Source organism: Lissotriton vulgaris, chromosome 1_1 (assembly GCF_964263255.1).
Source record: "Lissotriton vulgaris chromosome 1_1, aLisVul1.2, whole genome shotgun sequence".
In the NCBI taxonomy this organism is placed as follows: Eukaryota; Metazoa; Chordata; class Amphibia; order Caudata; family Salamandridae; genus Lissotriton; species Lissotriton vulgaris.
The window spans coordinates 1,080,599,993-1,080,618,500 of NC_141685.1; the positions used below are offsets into that span (position 1 = coordinate 1,080,599,993).

At 45.5% G+C, this 18,508-nt stretch overlaps 1 protein-coding gene across 2 annotated transcripts; it reads right to left on the reverse strand.

The window, feature by feature from the left end:
- Positions 1-803: 803 nt before the first annotated feature.
- Positions 804-17,232, reverse strand: DNAL4 (dynein axonemal light chain 4). 2 transcript variants are annotated; one of them, XM_086963399.1, is made up of 4 exons: positions 17,151-17,232; positions 4,788-4,912; positions 4,022-4,105; positions 804-2,510 (listed from the first exon to the last, which is right to left on the reverse strand). In XM_086963399.1, exons 2-4 carry the CDS (start codon positions 4,857-4,859, stop codon positions 2,346-2,348), a joined length of 321 nt encoding a protein of 106 aa, XP_086819525.1. In that variant the 5' UTR covers positions 4,860-4,912; positions 17,151-17,232; the 3' UTR covers positions 804-2,345. The 2 variants fall into 2 exon arrangements, with proteins under 2 accessions (XP_086819525.1, XP_086819519.1); XM_086963393.1 differs by having other exon boundaries at positions 17,119-17,210.
- Between the last annotated feature and the right edge of the window lie 1,276 nt (positions 17,233-18,508).

Consider the following 18,508-nt stretch of genomic DNA (forward strand, 5'->3'; position numbering starts at 1 on the left):
AAGCTAACAGCCGGGTCTGTGCTGCGAAAGAGAAAATCTTTCTTGGCTGTGTGACTCTAATCGAGGGGTAACAGGGCAACCACTGACTTTGTACATGAGCTCCATTTAGGTTCATTGTATATACAGTTATCTTAGATATCCTGAAAACCTGGCATGGATCCGGCCCGCTTGGATTTAATTTGGGGACTGGTTCCAAGCTAAGCTCAGCCACCTACTCCCATTGGAGACCTTTTCCAAACTGCAATGGCCCCTACTGCAGCGCTAGCCTCCAGCAAAGACCTTCTGGGTGAGCTGAAGTGAGTCCGCTCACTGCCCTGTACCTCGGACCAACCCCAGCTCTGTAATCAGATTGGCCAAGACTATTGCCTCACTGGGGTCTAAGCTCTTTGCAGACATGGCAGACAGCCACACTTTACATTTAATATAAAAAAATTTTTAAAAATCAGCATATTCCAAGATGTATGTAAATGGTATTTCTATAGTGCCAACCTAGTCAAAAGGCAGCAGAGTGCTGTACAAGATCAAAAACTAGCATGAAGTCAACAAGTGATAGGAGGTAGCTGGCTTGTGGTTGGCTAATGCATCGTGATGTAGTGTTATTTATACAGGAAGCCTTTGTTTTGCTTCAGGTGACAATGAATTGTCAAAGGAAAGTCTAGGACTGGAAATAGGGTCTCCTGGTGACATGGAGCTACCTGGCCACCATTCTCCAAACGCACAGTGTCAGGACAGTGGAGCACATCCCAGTGAGCCACACGGGTTGAACATCACACCTCATGCACAAGCAAGCAGAGACAAGAACAGACCATTCTGAATTTTTTAATATCAAAAAGAAGACAACATTTATAAAGAAGTGAAACCTCCCAATAGGATAATATACCATTTACAAAAGAGATAAAATACAGAGCCTGGTCGTCAGTAAAAAAAGGAGCTTGGCTATTCTCCTTGGATGAACATGGCTCATGACCTGTGGGGTCTTTGACTTAAAGGGATTCCTGGGATTGCAGTTGCAAAGACCTCAGCAAAGAGTTACTTGTGGAAGGTGAGAGATGGGGACAGGTAGAGAAGGAACGAGGGTAAAAGCGAGACGAAAAGAACATAGGAGGGAAAAGATCAATATGAAATAAACCTTAGCAAGAATAAGGGCGTGGTGGGCAGGGGGTAAGAGCGATTGGGGGAAGAGAGAGAGGTCTGAGAAAGAAATGTAGAATAAGGACAAAAAGAGAGACTTGGGTGTGAGGGAAAGAAGAAAAAGTGAAAACTGAGGTATGGGGAGAGAGCAACGTGAAAACGGAGAAAAAGAGGGAAGAATGAGAGTGCGAGCAGAGAGAAAAAAAGAGCAAATGATAGAGTGGGGGAGAAGAGAGAGACAAAAATAGAGCGAGGAGAAAGCGTAAGTGGGATGGAAGGAGAGCTTGAAGAAGACAGAAAGACAAGGACGGAAGTGAGTGGAGCAGCCCAGAATATACAGACCAGAAGAGGAGGAGGCGTGAGTCACGTTTTCACAGATGAGGTGTGAGAACAAGCCGAATCTATGAGGAGCGTGTTAATTTGAGCAGTCTTTACTGTATTCCATCTGCTTCCAAACCCTCCACCACCCCCACACTCCGACCTCTAGTATTTCAGTTTGTCCCAGAATCTCAAACCTCAGAGGTCTTCACCCCAGGGCGAAGTATTCCCTGTCTATCTGGCGCAGAGTACTGTGTAAGAGTTGTAGGTAGTTCCAAAAACTGGGGTGGATAGTCAAGCATGTGTGTGCTTATGTGGGCCCTTCATCGTGAGGGTGCTAAGCAATTAGATTTCACATGAAGCAGGATGGAACATTATGTATCTGGCTCAGTCATTCAATTTGTGATGCTGCTTCCTTGAACTTGTAACTGTTTCACTATGAATAAAAACTGATTTAAAAAAATTAAAAAAAGATTGAGGGTGCTATGAGCTTACATTGGGGGCGCGTGTGTCTTTTCAAAGACGTGAGGGTGCTGCGGGCTTGCATCAGAGGTAGAAGGTGCTGCAGCTTTCCTTTAGGCTTACTAAAAGGGTGCTACCCAGAATCCACCTAAAGAAAGAAGTCACCCAAAAGTCATACAATCCCGCATGAGAAAGTCAACAGAGCAAGAAAGGGGAATGGACCTCCTAAACTTCGCACGTCTAGCAGGGAATGATCACAAGAATCGCCCTCCGAGGTACCCTGGGAGCTCAGTTCATCTTCTCTCCACCACACGAGGGGAACATGGAACACAAGAGTGGGCTATCAAAATGGCTGCCACCAGATTCGTCCTTAGCACCGATGGAGGAGTGCAGGTCTAGAAAGGCCAGGAGGCAGGAAGAGAAGAAGTCCCCTATCAAGAACATTTCCACACGCACACTGCCAGGCTGCCACCAAAGAACATGTAGAGGAGGTTCTTCATCTCATGCGTAATCTCAAAGCCAAAGCCTTCACCGATCACAACATGCCAAGAGGAGCCGAATTTCTTGTCCATGGTCTCCTTGATCATTTTGGCGGCGCTCTGTGGGCAAAGGAAACAGGGGTGATGCAGACTTTTGTGGTAAATAGCCATCATGTGTGAGTGTATGTAAATTACAGGATCCAAGGGAAGAAACAAAATATGCTGGAAGCTGCATGTAAAACAAAAGACAGGTAAATTAGCAAATTGACAAAACACCAAAGGGCTTATTTGACTGAAAGGGTATATTCTAAACGTTTGGGAAGCACTGCTCTAGGGTATTTGTTGCCACACCTTTCCCCAGAACTATAATGTGCCTACACAATAAAAGGTAGGTGATAAGTAGCCTGTTGTAATTGCTGGAGATAAGTTGAGCTCCTCAAAATATTGTGTAAGTCATATTAGTGTTATAGAGCAGCGTTTCCCAACCTTTTTAGAACCACTACCCACTTTTGAGAATGACTACTTTTTGTGACCCATGTCTCTTAAATAGGAATGAGGTGGGCGATTTTTAAATGTAACTAAAGCATCAAGTGGTAGCACACTGTCATTTACAGACAGCAGATTTTCCATTAAAATGACCACTAACTTTGCACACAATTAAAGTTTCACTGATAAAACTACACAGCACACAAATGATAATGTGTGGAAATTGAGTTTCTGTCAATATTTATCATTTGTGCATCACCAAGTAAAGTGTCTTGATTTGTTTTTATCCTATTAAAATCTCTGTTTCCAGCACACTACAGAATTACAAAACAAATATGCTTTATTTTTGCTTTCCTAACTGCTGATGCATGCAGCTTCTTTACAGGTATTCACATTGTCATATGTGCAGCAACCAAAAGACATCCAACAGCCACTCCCTCTTCTTTCACATTCTCTGTACTCCTCCAGCAGGAGTGGCACATTATTTACTTTTAAAACTCCTCTGACTTTGCAGTCAGTGAAAGAAAAGTAAACACCAATGCCCATGTTAAAATAAGTAGCAATTTGTCACAACACATAGCCTGACAGTTGAACTCTGTCTTTGAGTTGCAGCAAATGTGACAAGATAAATAAAGAATTTAAAGGCATCTTATTTATTGCTCGAACTTTCCCGACCCAGCAAAAATTGAGTTGTGACCTACAGCTTGAGAAATGCTGGTGTACGCCTCTATGGCGTTCTACTGGTGCCGGCTGCAGCTCAGCTCAGCACCATGTGACTCTGGGCAATAGCTCACTTAATCTCCCCAACGGCCCAAACACCTTGAGACCCTTAGGGGTGAGTAGTTCACGCTTTCCAAATACCATATTTTCATATTGAAAATAATATTTTTGACCTAAGATATAAATGGTAGATAATTTGGTAAAATACATAGTATATACTGAAAATACAGTATTTTTGTAGGCAATATTTTGCCTACAATAAAAATGCACTACAATATTCTGGTACTCCATACTGTGTCATGAAATCGTGCTGGTAAATAGAAGGACTAAGATCAAGACCAGGGCGTATAACCACCGCAATAAGAAGGGGCACAAATCCTGATACAATCCCTGTGACATGGTGAATGGGCAGATGAAGATCGTACCTCATTGTTGGTGGCGAACTTTTCACAGGCTGTGACACACAGTTCCATTGTTTCCACGCGCATTTCCTCCGGCATGTCTGTATGCTGAATGAAGAGAGGACAAGGATATGGAGAGGTTAGGAGACAGAGGTTGCTACCCATTGTGCACAACTCACCAAACACACACAGACCAAGGAAGGCGATATATAGAGTGATGGTCTCCACTTGCATGTCCTGTGCAAGTTGGGACGCAGAGACTGAGAAAAGGACACAGGTAGCAGCCCAACAAACACAGACTCTCATCTCACAACTGTGCATCTGTCACACACAACAATCTGCCATCTACAATAACAATCATCACACACCATCTTAATACAAAAGCGCCCAGTTAACTCAAAACTCCTCAGTGACCAGTCTAGCACCCAAACACAACTCCTTCTTCTCAAATACGAGGGACACGTGGACACAGGCAGGCACACGATGCACAGCACAGATGTTTGGTAGAGTGTGAGTAAAAGTTATCTAGAATATTGTATACAGTTTGAATAACAGACAAAAAATCTACAGTCATATACACACTCACAAAGGGTCCAGAGTTAAAGCCAACCAACCAGTCAGACACAACGAGTCATATAACCGAGTCTGATAACCACCCAGATACACGTAACGTTTATTTCCTTCGACTCTCACCCATCCAAAAAGCCCTCTGCCATGCACAACCACCAGTCAAACTCAATTGCAACCACAATCAGTCACAGTGGACCCTTCACCCTCGCCCCAACTGTACCCGGATTAGTGGGAAGCTGTGCACACGCTTATAGTCGGCCTCATCCCTCTTGCTTTCCCCTGTATCAGCCATGCCCAGCTGAAATCTTCAACCAGGAAAGAGGCAGAGGTTTGTGGATCGGAGACCTGTGACAGAGAAAGAGGGAAAAAAATTAGAAGAAAAAAAAAAATTAGAAGAGGAAAAAAAACAACATTGGAAAGAACTAAATTTTTACAGAGCAGCAAACATATGTGTCATGTGGAGAAGGGAAGAAATGGGGTACTCTAGGGAAAACAGTGTAAAAAAGGTGCCTGCGAGATAAATCATTGGATTAGTGCTCGAGCAACAGATCTGCGGTTAACCTATAGGCTACTCATTTGAATCGCAGAGTGCGTTCTCAGTTTTTCATCATAATGAAATCAAAGAAATCATATATATTAGTTAATGTACCAAAAACTGCCCTTATTGAAGCACTAAAAGATGGTGCAATATTTAGTATGTACTAAAGAAATTATCAACTTTGGTTTTTTAAATATTCTTATTAGCATTGGGTAAAAGAATTGTGTACAGCACAGGTATCTGGTCTGCTATTGCCAAGCAGACTCTTGTATTACAGTTTACAGTGCAAACAAATATATTTTTTAGTAAAAGGAATTTATGCTATTTATTTTCTTTTGTGAAAGAAAAATAGAAAACAAAAAAAGTTATATATGTTCAAGTGATACTCTATTTCTGCCTGATAAGGCCATAAAAGCACGGATAAACATCTAAAAATACAGTGCAATCAATACAGCTCTTTCAACATTAAAATTAAGCACACACATTAAAATATTTGATCATTAAAAGATTAGCGGGACACTGCAATAGGCATACTACAATCATATTTTAGGATCCTGAAAGCTTGTGAACAATGGGAAGTTCCAAGATTCCTACGTAGTTGATGTAACCAACGAGCTCTTACTTCCTTATATGCTGGCCAAAAAAACAGTATGTGCAGGTCAGTCACCATACAATTATTACAAGGTGGGCAATCCTGCATTAAAGACCATATATTTGGTTTTCTGGGTTTTAATTTCCAGGCCCCTTTTCTTGCAAAATAAGTAAAAAATGTCCAAAACCCTTTGTATGCCCATCGGTGAACTCCACAGCAGGATCATCTGTGAACATCAAGGCAGGTACCTTGCGGCCCACTAACTTAGGAGCATCTATGTCCCCTCCTGCTGTCAGGGCCCCCACTAAGCCATTGATAAAAATACAAAAGAGGGTCGGAGCCAGAACGAACCCTTGCCGCACACCTCTCTCTATGGGTATGCGATCTGTGAGCTCTCCGTGCTTCCCATATCTGATTTGGGTAAAGTTGTGTTCATGCATTCTTTTCAGAATGTGGCATAAGTATGGGGATTCTCCCAAATCTAATAGAATAACCCATAATTTCTCCCTGGGAACTAAATCGAAAGCCGATTTTAAGTCCACAAAGATCATAAAGAGGCTGCCACCCTCCAGGATTACCGGTTTCCAGCGCAGTAATTTCAACCTGAAAACTTGGTCGATTGTGGACATTTTAGCTCTAAAACCGGCCTGGTAGAGGACTAAGAATGGAAAAATCTTCCATCCAGTTCTGTAAACGGTACCAGGAGCACTCGGGCAAAGATTTTCTGTGCCACGTCAATAAGGCTGATGAGACAATCATTTGCGGGATGGAGGGGTGATCCTTTTTTAGAAATTGGGATGATTTCCGCCCCTAACCATGTTGTGGGGATCTTCACTCCCTGGAGAATGGCATTGAAAACGGTCCATAGGTTCGGTGCGATAGAGATCTCCAGGGATCTTATCTAGGCCCCGAGCTTTGCGGGGATTACTCGGTCGATTGCGGCAGTTATCTCTTTTAGGGAGATTTTGGGGGGTACCCAGGCGAGCTAGTTGTGGCTGGGGACAATAAATTACTGCAAGCCCTGGATCACCCTCCACCCTGGAATAAAGGGATTGAAAATGGACCTTCCAAACCTCAGCCCCTAGATTTGGTTCGATTGCTGGTTTGTCCTCCTTGGAGTCTGTATTTATTAGTTTCCAGAAGGTCCTCATGTCCCTACCATTTAGAGCTTGTCTCAAACTCTCCCATCTTTCTTTCTTTTTTTTTTTTTAGCTAGCTTGATTGTTTTTTTTTAAGTTAGCCTATTTGCTTTTATTGCCTGCTTATCATTGGATTTAATAGCTAAGACCACATTTTTTTTTTAGCCTTGTGGCAGTTGCCATTGTACCAGGGGTGCCTGGGGGCACTGCCTTTCTTAATTCGTGATTCGTAGGAGAAGCTATCTGCCAAGGCCGCCACTAAGCCAGAGTGGTTTTCTGCAATTTCACGGAGTGGGTGAGTGGAAACTTCAATCTCACTCAGCTGATTTGCAACCTCCAGATATGGCAGGATTATTTGATAGATCGAAGCTAGTCTGTTTAAGAATTGGCATAGGGTACCCCAACTTACTCTCCTCCTGCAATTAGTTACCGTAGGCCCTAAAGTATTCGAGAGATGGCCCTTACGGACATCCCCAGTGTGTGGCAAGGCCAATTCTAAAATCAGGGCGTTATGGTCACTGTCGTGTCTGGACACACTCTTAAAATCGAGCATTCGGTGCCATGATATAGTGTTCACCAGAATATAGTCTATAATGAATGAGCAGCCCGGTCTGTTGTAGGTAACGTTAGCCGGACAATCAGATTTGGAACGCCCGTTACATGCCCTGAGCGAATGACTCAGAGCAAGGGTGTTCATCTATAGGACCAATGGTGTCCAAGCCCGAGTTGGCAGGGCATTGGCCCTTGGAATCACCCCATGTAGGTCCTACTCATTTAGATCACCTGCAACCAAGTCCTTCAGTGGTTCATACTGGCAGTTTAGGTCACCAGCTACAATCACTATATCGTTATCAAGGCTAATAGGCAAAAATGTCAAGAATATATCAAGGGTGGTAGACTCTTGCCATACCCTACTGGTCGAGAGTAGAAGTCGATGAACACTATTTTGGTCCTAGGTGGAAATCTCAGGCTAGCACAAAGAATGTCAGTAGAGCGTGTCTCTACCAGTTTCACTGAGCAACCTAAGTGGGTTGCAATCCAGATACTGAGACCCCCAGACGGTCTGCCCTAACCCCCAGACGTGGCTGGTATATTAAAAGTTGTATAGCCAGGTCTATCTGTGTCCTCCCTGGCCCAGGTTTCCTGGAACATGCAAATATCTTTATCTTGAATGAAGGCACCACACTCCGGGTTGTCTATTTTGAAGCGAAGGCCTGCAACATTCCAGGATAGTACTTGGAGCTTCGGTGAGTCGTTTGGCAGCTTACTAGGGCCTTTAGGCTCCCTATCTGGATACCCTAGGCCATTCCTGACTAAGTGATGGTTGATAACTAAGGGTGTCAGTACTAGGTTCGCCAATTGGTGGTCATTGTATAATCGCAGCAGTGGCTCTACATTGCTTGGGCAAAATGGTGTTCCCTGAAGGTCCTTCCTTTAAGCACTTCTTACTCCCCCAGCCTCTGCTAGTCCTTGATCTTGGGGAGTGGGATTACCAGCCAGGGGACATGCCTGGGCCATAATCGAAGGGTTGGTTGTGCCTTGTCGGTTAGCTGAGAGGCTATTCTCAGTGTGACTCTACTGGGACGCCCTCGAGTTTGACAGGAGCGGAGTCTTTAATACTCCAGACTATTGTTCAGCTAAGTGAATGCTAGTTATTTCTAATTCCCGACTTGTGTCAACCCTTCTGTCAAAAACGGCAATCGGTGTCTCTAGTCAGTCGTTGTCCTCCAAGGAACCTAAGACAGCGTAGTGGTTAGTCACTGGTATATTGTATCTAGGTTGAGTCCACCCCCCACCTCTATCCATCCCTTGCCTAGGCTGCATGGGGTCGGGTTTCTTATAAAAATATCCCAGTGGCAGGATATGTATCCCCGTTTTCTCTATTGTCCACTATCCCGCCATGTCAAGTATTGTTTGGATAAGAGCAGGTGACCCAAATGATAGCACCACACAGTCAACCCTTAACGACTTTTTGGATCTACCTATCCAACCAACTCGTCTGGCCATTTTAAATTCTGAAAAGTATGGGGGAAGATAATCCAGACCTCGCACTTAGCAAAGGTAGTGATTTCTTTTTTAGGGATGTCCAATGTTCCCTGGTTCCATGTGGAAATATAGGGACATTGGCCAGCACAATTGAGTAAGGGGTTGCTTCCAGTGGAAGATGCAGAGTATTTGTAGCGAATTGACCTCTTACTGACTGTGGTTCTTTACAATAGGTAGTTTTCAAAGGGGCTTCCCTTCTGCTTTCGTGACTTGGTCTACTAGGTAGAGGATCATTTTGGATATTCAATAATTGTTCTTGGGTGGAACTTGGGGCCAGAGACTTGAGGTAGCTATTGGACATACCTGGCATATTCTGGCATAGACAGGGGATCCAATAGTGTAGTTTGGGGAGCTAACGCTGGGGCAGGTCCTAAGGTTCCAGATTGCACAGACCTAGGTTCATCGCCACTTTTTGTTTGGATGTTCTGTATTTTACAGTGGCATGAGCAGGTCAGTTGGGTCTGGATGATCTGGGGTCCCGACGGGCTCGACTGGGGCCGCTGAGTCATGTGTGCATAACCTGTCAACAGTGCTAGTTTATCAACGCTAGTTTCTATGTGAGTTAGCTTTTGCAATAGTGGTTCTATTAGAGATGAAACCACCTCACCCTTTTTTACCAAGAACTCCCCACTTTCAATACCCTGTACAGGAGTTGGAGGACTTGTGGAAGGACCTTGGTTAGCAAGACTGGCTGCAGGTGGATGCTTTTCTGCTTCCTCCTCCAGCTCCCTCACCGTAGTTTTGCTTTTGCGCCCTCTTTTTGATGCAAGGTGAGTTAGTTTAATGGGGCCCTGTCCCTTTCTTTTCTAGACTGAGTTGGGGGACTACTCCCCAGAGTGAACTTACTTTTCTGACCCCTGGTGTTTACTTGGGGTTTTGTGGGCGGGACCCTTGGCTTGGTAGTGTCATTAACTTCAAGAGTATGGCTGATTGCTATCCTATTGGGGGGGGGGTACTCTGTTGGCATTCGGTAAGATTTGGGGGATCTAGCAAATCAGGCTGCCCTTGGGGGAGTTTTGATTCTAAGGACAATCTTTGCTCTGTTAGAGCTGTTTCGTGGATGAGGGCTGGCTCAGCATGTAGCAAAAAGGCATCCAATGTCCCCACCAATCAATCAATCAGAGTACTTGTAAAGCGCACTACTTACCCGTGAGGGTCCCAAGGCGCTGAGGCGAGAGGGGGGTGCTGCTACTGCTCGAAGAGCCAGGTTTTGAGGAGTCTTCTGAAGGCGAGTAGGTCTTGGGTCTGCAATATGTGGGTAGGGAGGGTGTTCCAGGTCTTGTCGGCAAGGTAGGAGAAGGATCTGTCGCAGCCATTCATTGGATGCGGGGGACAGCGGCAAGGGCGAGGCTGGCGGAGTAGAGCTGGCGGGTGGGGGTGTGGAAGTTGAGTCTGCTGTTCAGGTAAGCTGGTCTGGCGTTGTGGAGTGTGTTGTGTGCGTGGGTGAGGAGCTTGATGGTGATCCCCTTGTCGACGGGGAGCCAGTGTAGGTCTCTCAGGTGGGGGGTGATGTGGCTGCGGCAGGGGACGTTGACGATCAGTCGGACGGAGGCGTTTTGGATGCGTTATTGTCGTAGGTGTTTGGATGGGATTCCTGCGTAGAGTGCATTGCCGTAGTCCAGTCTGCTGCCGACGAGGGCCTGCGTCACTGTTCTTCTTGTTTCGGTCGGGATCCACTTGCGGAGGGTGTTGTAGCAGGAGGAGGAGATGGTGTTGACCTGCTTAGACATGGAGAGGGAGGAGTCAAGGAGGAATCCTAGATTGCGTGCATGGTCGGTGGGTGTTGGTGCTGTTCCCAGTGTGGTCGGCCACCAGGAGTCGTCCCAGGCTGAGGGGGTGGGTCCGAGGATGAGGACCTCCGTCTTGTCCGAGTTCAGCTTCAGAAGGCTGCTCCTCATCCAGTTGGCAACGGCCTTCATTCCCTCGTGGAGGTTAGTTTTGGCAGTGTGTGGGTCCTTGATGAGGGAGAGGATGAGCTGGGTGTCGTCTGCGTAGGAGATGATGTTGAGGTCGTGATGGCGGGCCACTTGCGAGGCGGGCCATGTAGACATTGAACAGCGTTGGGCTGAGGGATGAGCCCTGTCCTGTTAGTGATTTTCTTTTGTTAATTTTGTCAATACACTTGAAGGCAGCAGTCTATGACAGTGGTCAGCAGTAGTTAGCTGAAATCAAAGGTGACCCATAAACTCCCTGTCAAAGTCAATGATCATATGAATATAAGGCACAAAATGTAAATAAGGTGGCCCTGCCCAGCCTCTTACGGTCATGGACGGGCCCGCCCTTGGCCCGGGCTTTGCCTGGGCACGCCCGCGCTGCTGGAGCCCCTGCAGGAATTTAAAGGCGCCTCCTGGTGCAAAGCAAACGTTGGCAGTTGCGCAACAGTCGAGGGAGCCGCAGGGCACGCTGTGGAGTGTGGTCTTACACTCACCCAGCTCCCAGTCTACTCTGCAACCCTTCCTCGATCTTTGGCCCCCAGCGAGGGCCAGGGCAAGCAGGCAGGCAGTAAGCAGCAATAGAGCGTCTTTTCCTTTAAACAGCCTTGGAAGGTAAATTTCGACAGGAAATTGTGAAAGAAGAGGGCTGCAGTCAAGGGTTCGATCTCCAGGCTAGTGCTCCGCAAAGAGTAAAACGTCAGTCCCTTCAAACAGAGCACTTGTGAAGCTTACACTTTTTCCTATATATGTTGTTATTCCCTCCCACCTTATCCCTTAGGCTATAGAGATCTAGGTACTTTCTGTAATGGTACGGATATACAACACGGCCCGGCTCTGTAGTGGTGGAGGAATAGGCTCTTTCACATACCATTTGCCATATATGAGTTTGTGTTACTGCTGTGGGACGCAGTTGTGCCAGATGTAATTTTGCACCAAAGAAATGGCTTAAGGTGATAATTATACAGGCGTGTTGCAATATTGCAATTTATACAAGCAAAAAAGGGAATGCCAGGGGTCTAAAGAGGTCAGTCCCCATAAGACTTAAATGTCTTGAGCATTATATACCACCTTTGAGCAGTTAGATTTTTCTCAAGCCTGCCCTTTCTTCTTTATGACGGTGTAAACTTGCGGTACTCAGCCATTTAATCGCCTGAGCCTCCAGCTCTCAGCAGACGGGGGAAGAGGTAAATTTCCAGTTCATAGTGATAGGGGGGGCCGGGGGGGGAGGAGTCTGGGGATGAGGGGATGCTTTAAGTAATTGCTAACGCACACGTCGGGCAAGTCAGTGGGGTGTGGAAAAGAACTGGTTTGTGCCCCCTCATGCGCTGTCCTGGTAGCACCTATCGTTACAACACTCCATTATTTAGTTTAGGGCCTTGGAGGTCAGTTTCTGAGAGGAAGTTTCCTGCTAACCAGCATAACAACCATTCAGAACTGCCCACTCATACGGTGCCACCGTGTGACACACAATATCGGCTACCTTCACACGGTCTCCCGGCGAGGAGCCGATATCACACTGTGACAGAGAAAGCGAGCTGAAACCACTGCAAACTGTGGATTTTAAGCTCACTTTCGGAGGCTTTGTAGTGCCAATGTCCATTAAGGGATGTGAAAACACCAGGACATCAGCACTAGCCACAGCAAGCATTTTTACTTTATTTTGGAGGAGGGGACTTGAGGAGGGGCGAGGGCAAATGTGCCTCTTATGTACTACTCGGCACAAGGCCACTCCCCTCCAATGCCCGCCCCTTATTCACACTGTGAAATCTTTGAGTTGACAGGTATGACAATTGCATGGGCTCATAAAACTATTTCTCTATTAAAAGGAAGTATCAGACCTCCAGTTGCGACCGGTATCTGCAGTGTCGTCAACGTCACATAGCATCAACCTTCGGTCCAAATCAAGTCAGTAATCATGTGGTCTAAATCTTTGAAAATTGAAAAAATTGTCAACTTTGTTGTAGGAAAAAACCCAACCTGTCAATATTACTGAGCTTCTCTTGCGGCTGTTGCACCAGGATGTGTTTCTTCACTCTTAGAATAAGAGAATCAAAAATGAAACGTTCAAATTTTAGTTTACATTTAGGAACAGTTGGTGTTTGCACATAAAAATCGCTTCTCAAGTTAAAAGTAGAAGGAGCGGGGCAAGGAACAACTTAGGTCAGGGAAAGAAAGGATTATTGGACGATAGGTAGACCAGGAAAGGACAGTCCCATTTCCACCTCTGAATACCATGTTTATATTTATTAGTCATTTTAATTTATTTGTGTTACTTATGGGTGCTTCTCAGACCACTCAGATAGGTGAACAGTTTTGCTTTTCTCAGTGGCTGAGATTTCTCACAAATTTTGAAGTCTGAAATTCTAACTTGCATGTTCTAACCTTCTACGAGTTATAGTCTGTTTTTAATAATTGCACCCGGTAGATTGGGCACCTTAGTTTGGGCATGTGTGCCACTAAAAAGTTAATTTTGTTTTAAGGACAGCCCCAAATGTTTGTTTTTCCACTTGAGCTTTAAGTTGCGTCTCATTTGCAATATTTTTATATCATTGGTACACCTTGTATGGTCCTGACGCACCGCTGTTCACTTTTTTCTATGTCTACGGCCAGGGTTTTGAGTCACCATTCATTAGGTCTCGCCTAGCGTTGCCGCACATGCGCTGCACGCTCGGCGAGAGCTAAAGTGAGAGGAGATTTGAGAAGGGGACTTGAAGCCCCGGCCATCATTTTCATTGGGTCAAGGCCGCTGCCCTTTCTCCCTTTAGTCTGTCCCATCCGGACAGGCTTGTTTGCTTCATGACTGTCGTGAAGCAATTTCTTATCTTTATGGGGTCATGTGTTTCTAATTAGTGTGGAGGAGCGCACTGCCCCCGACCTCTCAAAGGAAAAAAAACATGGTTTTGTCGGGGGCAGTGCGCGCCTCCACGCTAATAAGAAACACAAAGCCCCCTAAAGATAAGAGATCGAAGACGAAACAAAAATTCATCTTGAAAACTTCATCAGAGTGCCCGGCATCCTCTGCCATCCCTTATCAGTGCAAGGCATCCTCTACCCCCATCAGTGCCAATCCTCCTCTACGTCCCTCACCAGTGCCATGCTTCTTCTACCATCATTCATCAGTGTCACGCCTCCTCTGTCGTTCCTCGTCAGTGCTAGGTCTCATCTGCCATCCCTCATCAGTGCCAGGCCTCCTCTACCTCCCCCACCCCTGTCAGTGCCAGCCCTCCTCTGCCCCTTGTCTCAGCTTTGCGCTTGGTAATTAATGCCCAGCTCGAACTGGAGCCCATTATTAGATGATCATTATCCACCAATTACTCCGCATTAACCCGCTGCCACTGAGCGGCGCAGCAACGTCAGCCAGCGACCTGACACCGCAACAACAGGCCTCGCAGCACTGGGCGTGCGTAATATTGTGATAATGACACCCATAGGTGGGCGTTACTCTGCAGTAATGGACTTCTTGGCGGAAAGAAGGTTACACTACAATAATAACTCCTCTAGGGCGCGTGCGTTACACTCAGAGCATGGCATGAGTTACACTACAACACTCCTCTGTGGTGTGTGTGTGTCTCACTCAGAGTACGGCACGAGTTACACTACAATAGTAACTCCTCTGTGGCGTGTGTGTCTCACTCAGAGTACGGCACGAGTTACACTACAATAGTAACTCCTCTGTGGCGTGTGGGTCTCTCACTCGGAGCAAGGCGCGAGTTACGGTACGATAGTAACTCCTCTGTGGCGCGTGTGTGTCTCACTCGGAGCAAGTTACACTACAATAGTAACTCCTCTGTGGCGTGTATGTTGCACTCAGAGCATGGCATGAGTTACACTACAACAGTAACTCCTCTGTGGTGTGTGTGTCTCTCACCCGGAGCACAGCGTGAGTTACACTACAATAGTAACTCCTCTGTGGTGTGTGTGTCTCTCACTCGGAGCGAGTTACACTACAGCAATAACTCCACTGTGGCTTGTGCATGTTACACTCAGAGCACGGTGAGAGTTACACTACAGTAGTAACTCCACTGTGGTGTGTATGTTACACTCAGAGCATGGTATGAGTTACACATAAACACGTACCCAAACACACACACAAAGACGCACTCACACAAATACATAACCTAACATCTACTACACGCACATACACACAAACGCCCTCACACTAATACACACATACAAAGATACACAAGTAGAATGTACAACGCATCTGACAGGGCCATGTGAGCCGGGACCTGAGCGGGGCAGATACATTATGGGTCAAGGTTGTTCTGTGTTTCTGACAGAGATTGAAGAAATGATGAAGACTTTGAGCTATTGGCATTGTAAATGATGATGCCTTTTATTTATGTGTTGATTATCAAAACAGATAGATAAAAGACATTGTCTTTTACAACGCCAATAGCTTAAACTCTCGCTAATGCTATTTGCATTGTAAATGACAATGCGTTTTATTTATGTTTTAAAAAGAAAATCTAAAATAAAAGACATTGTCATTTACAATGGCAATAGCTGAATATCTTGCAATTGCGAGACCTATTGCATTGCAAATGCTTGTATTTCTAACCTACACTTTAGCATAAAGTTTGGTTATTTGTTAATTGCCTTTTCTTTCTTCTGTTCTAGGCTTCTACTATATTTACTGAATAATAACCATCCAAACCCCCAAAAGAATGGCATCTAATTGCCACCTATGGACGGGTGGAGCATACATTTGGTTGTGCAACACCAGTGCTTAATTTGAGCCTGTAGTTTCGGTGCTCGGCACTGGCACTAAATTGTCAACACCTGCACTTATGACAGTCTGTCACACGGTGGTGCTGTTAGCCCAAAGTAGAGATAAACTCAACAATACATTTATTAATGCAATATACACTCAAAAAAAACTAATACCTGTTGCCCAATCAATTCTTATAGCTTTGGGGCCTGGAATAGTCTGAATTTCACACAAGTAGGATGTGATGGATGGTAGCTGTGTTGGTTTTGTCATTGGCAGCGCTGGCAGGGGCAATGGGTGGTACAAGCTGCAGTGGCTTCTTAATGAGGTATCTAACAGTTATTATTATTTTTTTTTACAAATTAAGCACTGGCAACAACATAGCGACAGGATGGACAAGAAAAGGAGAAAACAAGGCCACGCTAAAGGAAGAAAGCACACCATGGGACGGCAATGGTGCAGTCACTGTACTTTGAGTTGCAGACATGCACCACCTACTTAAATTAAGCAATAACAACGTGCTCTCTACCTCATCTGGGACAGTTTATATGAACATGGTCTCTTGCCATGTAAGTGCTATTGAAAGGATGGTAGAGATGGAACAAAGTCAACCACGAATGAGGTACACTTGATAAACCCCTTGCTGGGCTTCTCCCAGCCTATATCTCCACCTCCTGGAACCAACACCTTACGGTGCCCACTCTCGGTAGGGTCCTGCTTCATACCCCTACTGACCAACAACCCTTCCCCAAGGATCCACCAACCCAAAGCTAGAGCCACCAGTAATCAACCACACAAACGTCCTCCTCTTTCAGGGAACCTCAGAATGGAACCACCATGGCTATGTACCCCCTCTCGTAGGAGAACCACTTTCTCCTCCCCTGAAAAAACCCTAAACCATAGCCAAGGCCAGCAGGGACTATCAACACATCACACTGTCCTAAAGAGCTCCCAATCCAGAACCGCTTCCACCGAAGGACCCCAGGCTTCAGTTTACACCCAGGAACGCTGAAACAAGTTACCCAGCGTCTCAGGGAGCTCTAAATGAATAAGTGCCACAACCAAATTCTCTCATAAGAAATGCCTAACCAAGGTTTATGCCCAGAATCCCCCAGCCCAATGCCACCTTCAAAGTTGCCACACCAGGATCGCCTGACACCAATGAAGTCCCAATATAAAATGTCATCAGTAACCATCAACAAAGATGCCCAGTTGAAGTCCCCTCCAATACTAATCGAGACACCCCCAACTCAGAGCACCGGCTGTTTTGGAATACGAACAGCAGGGGCATTACTCGACAGCAGTCTAGGTTACAAAAGGCGTGGAAACTCATTCACTGCTCTCCCACCCCGCATATACCGCCACACAGGGAAAGCACCAAAAGCGCTACTAACAATGAAACCTCAAAACAAATCTGCAATCCTCGCCGGCAATGACATCTTTAAAGTCCAAAGGGGGCTCATGACTCTCCCTTCAGTAACATATCCTGGCAGGAATCACCCAAACTTATCGGTTTCACGGCCCTCCCAAGCTAGGTCCGTCCTGCACGACAACACCCTTAATATTATACAAACATATTCCGATAAGACACCTTCTCCTTGCCACCCCGTCTTCTCTGCTCACCGGCCGTCCAGCCTCCCTTCGCTCTAGGCCTCCTCCGCCTCCCGTTACTATGGCGCTGCCTCGATGCTTTTTCTTGGCAACGGTAATTTCCTGTTCCTCCCTGAAGTCCCGCCTTCTGATTGGCAGCAGGAAGCACGTTACAACAAGCGTAGGGAGTATAGGACATAGGCATCAAAAGGGGACTAAATGTTGAGGTAGCCATCTTGAAAACCGGAGATTCCAGTTTGGTTGCGGCAAATTTCAGGTGGTGGGAGTAGAGGGAAGAGCCGGGAAAGCCACTTCCTCCTTGTTCTTGTATAAGCTCACCAGCATTAGTACTATTTTACGTGTTTTAATTATGTATGTTTTTCTGTCAGATTGTTGTTTTCAAGGGAAAAAATACCAAATGTTAATTATTTTTCTGCTTCTTTGCGGTGTTGATATGAAAATAACAACAAGATCCGTAGAACACTGGTTGGTTAGGTGGCAACCTTGTTTGTACATTCCAGTACATCAATTCTGACCGGCGACTATTACTATTGTAAGCCAAAAATGAATTTATTTTAGCTATGTCCTGCCGAAAATTGTATTTGCTTCAATGTACATCAATGGGGGGAAAGAAATCCCCAATTCTTTTTTTTGTGTAAAATCTACCTTTTTCTAGTTTCAAAATCTTGGCATATATGCTTGTTTGTCACCCACCTTGTGGCTTTTGCTGCAACCCAGTGTACAGTTCAGAACTGCAGAGGAGGGACAGCAGTGACTTGACCAGTCTCCTTTCTGTCGAAGTTACACAGTCACTACAATTTTGCATCAACCTACGCACTGAATGATTTAATAGTTAGTGCTCACTGAATTATGCAGACCATCTTGATTCATTCCTGCTGACGTAGCGGATAGTAAAAATGTACGCACAACCGCCCTCCCAAAGTAATCTTTTTACTCCGTCTCTGTTAATTTCCAAGTTTCTCCAGTGATTCCCTAGCAACCTTCTTGTACAGAGACCCCACCGTTTATCTCGACACTGCAATTTAAAATAAAAACCTAACCTGGTCCTGATGATGGCCTAACACTTCTGCAGGCCGAAACGCCGTCGACTTCCACAGCAGAACTGTTGGCGCCCCTATTTACGGATACCCTACTCATCTGAAATGTTGTATTCAAGTAACATTAATTGTCTGGGTATCCTAAATATGTAAGCCTTTTTTTAAAATCTCACTTGTCTCTTGTTGCGCCCACGCCCTCGCTGTATATACCACGTCACGTGTCACTTGCGCCGTCACTATACTTCACGAGCACTTGTGCACAGTATTTTGTTGGTTACATGTCATTTAATGTAACACAGTGCTACTGAGCCATGTACTTGTACATATGAAGTT

Excerpts from the sequence above, each read along its gene's own strand:
- DNAL4 (XM_086963399.1), bottom strand. The coding sequence starts at position 4,859 with ATGGCTGATACAGGGGAAAGCAAGAGGGATGAGGCCGACTATAAGCGT. Across the intron at positions 4,106-4,787 it reads ACAGCTTCCCACTAATCCGG|CATACAGACATGCCGGAGGA; the intron begins GTACAGTTGGGG and ends CTCTTCATTCAG. Across the intron at positions 2,511-4,021 it reads AGTTCGCCACCAACAATGAG|AGCGCCGCCAAAATGATCAA; the intron begins GTACGATCTTCA and ends CTTTGCCCACAG.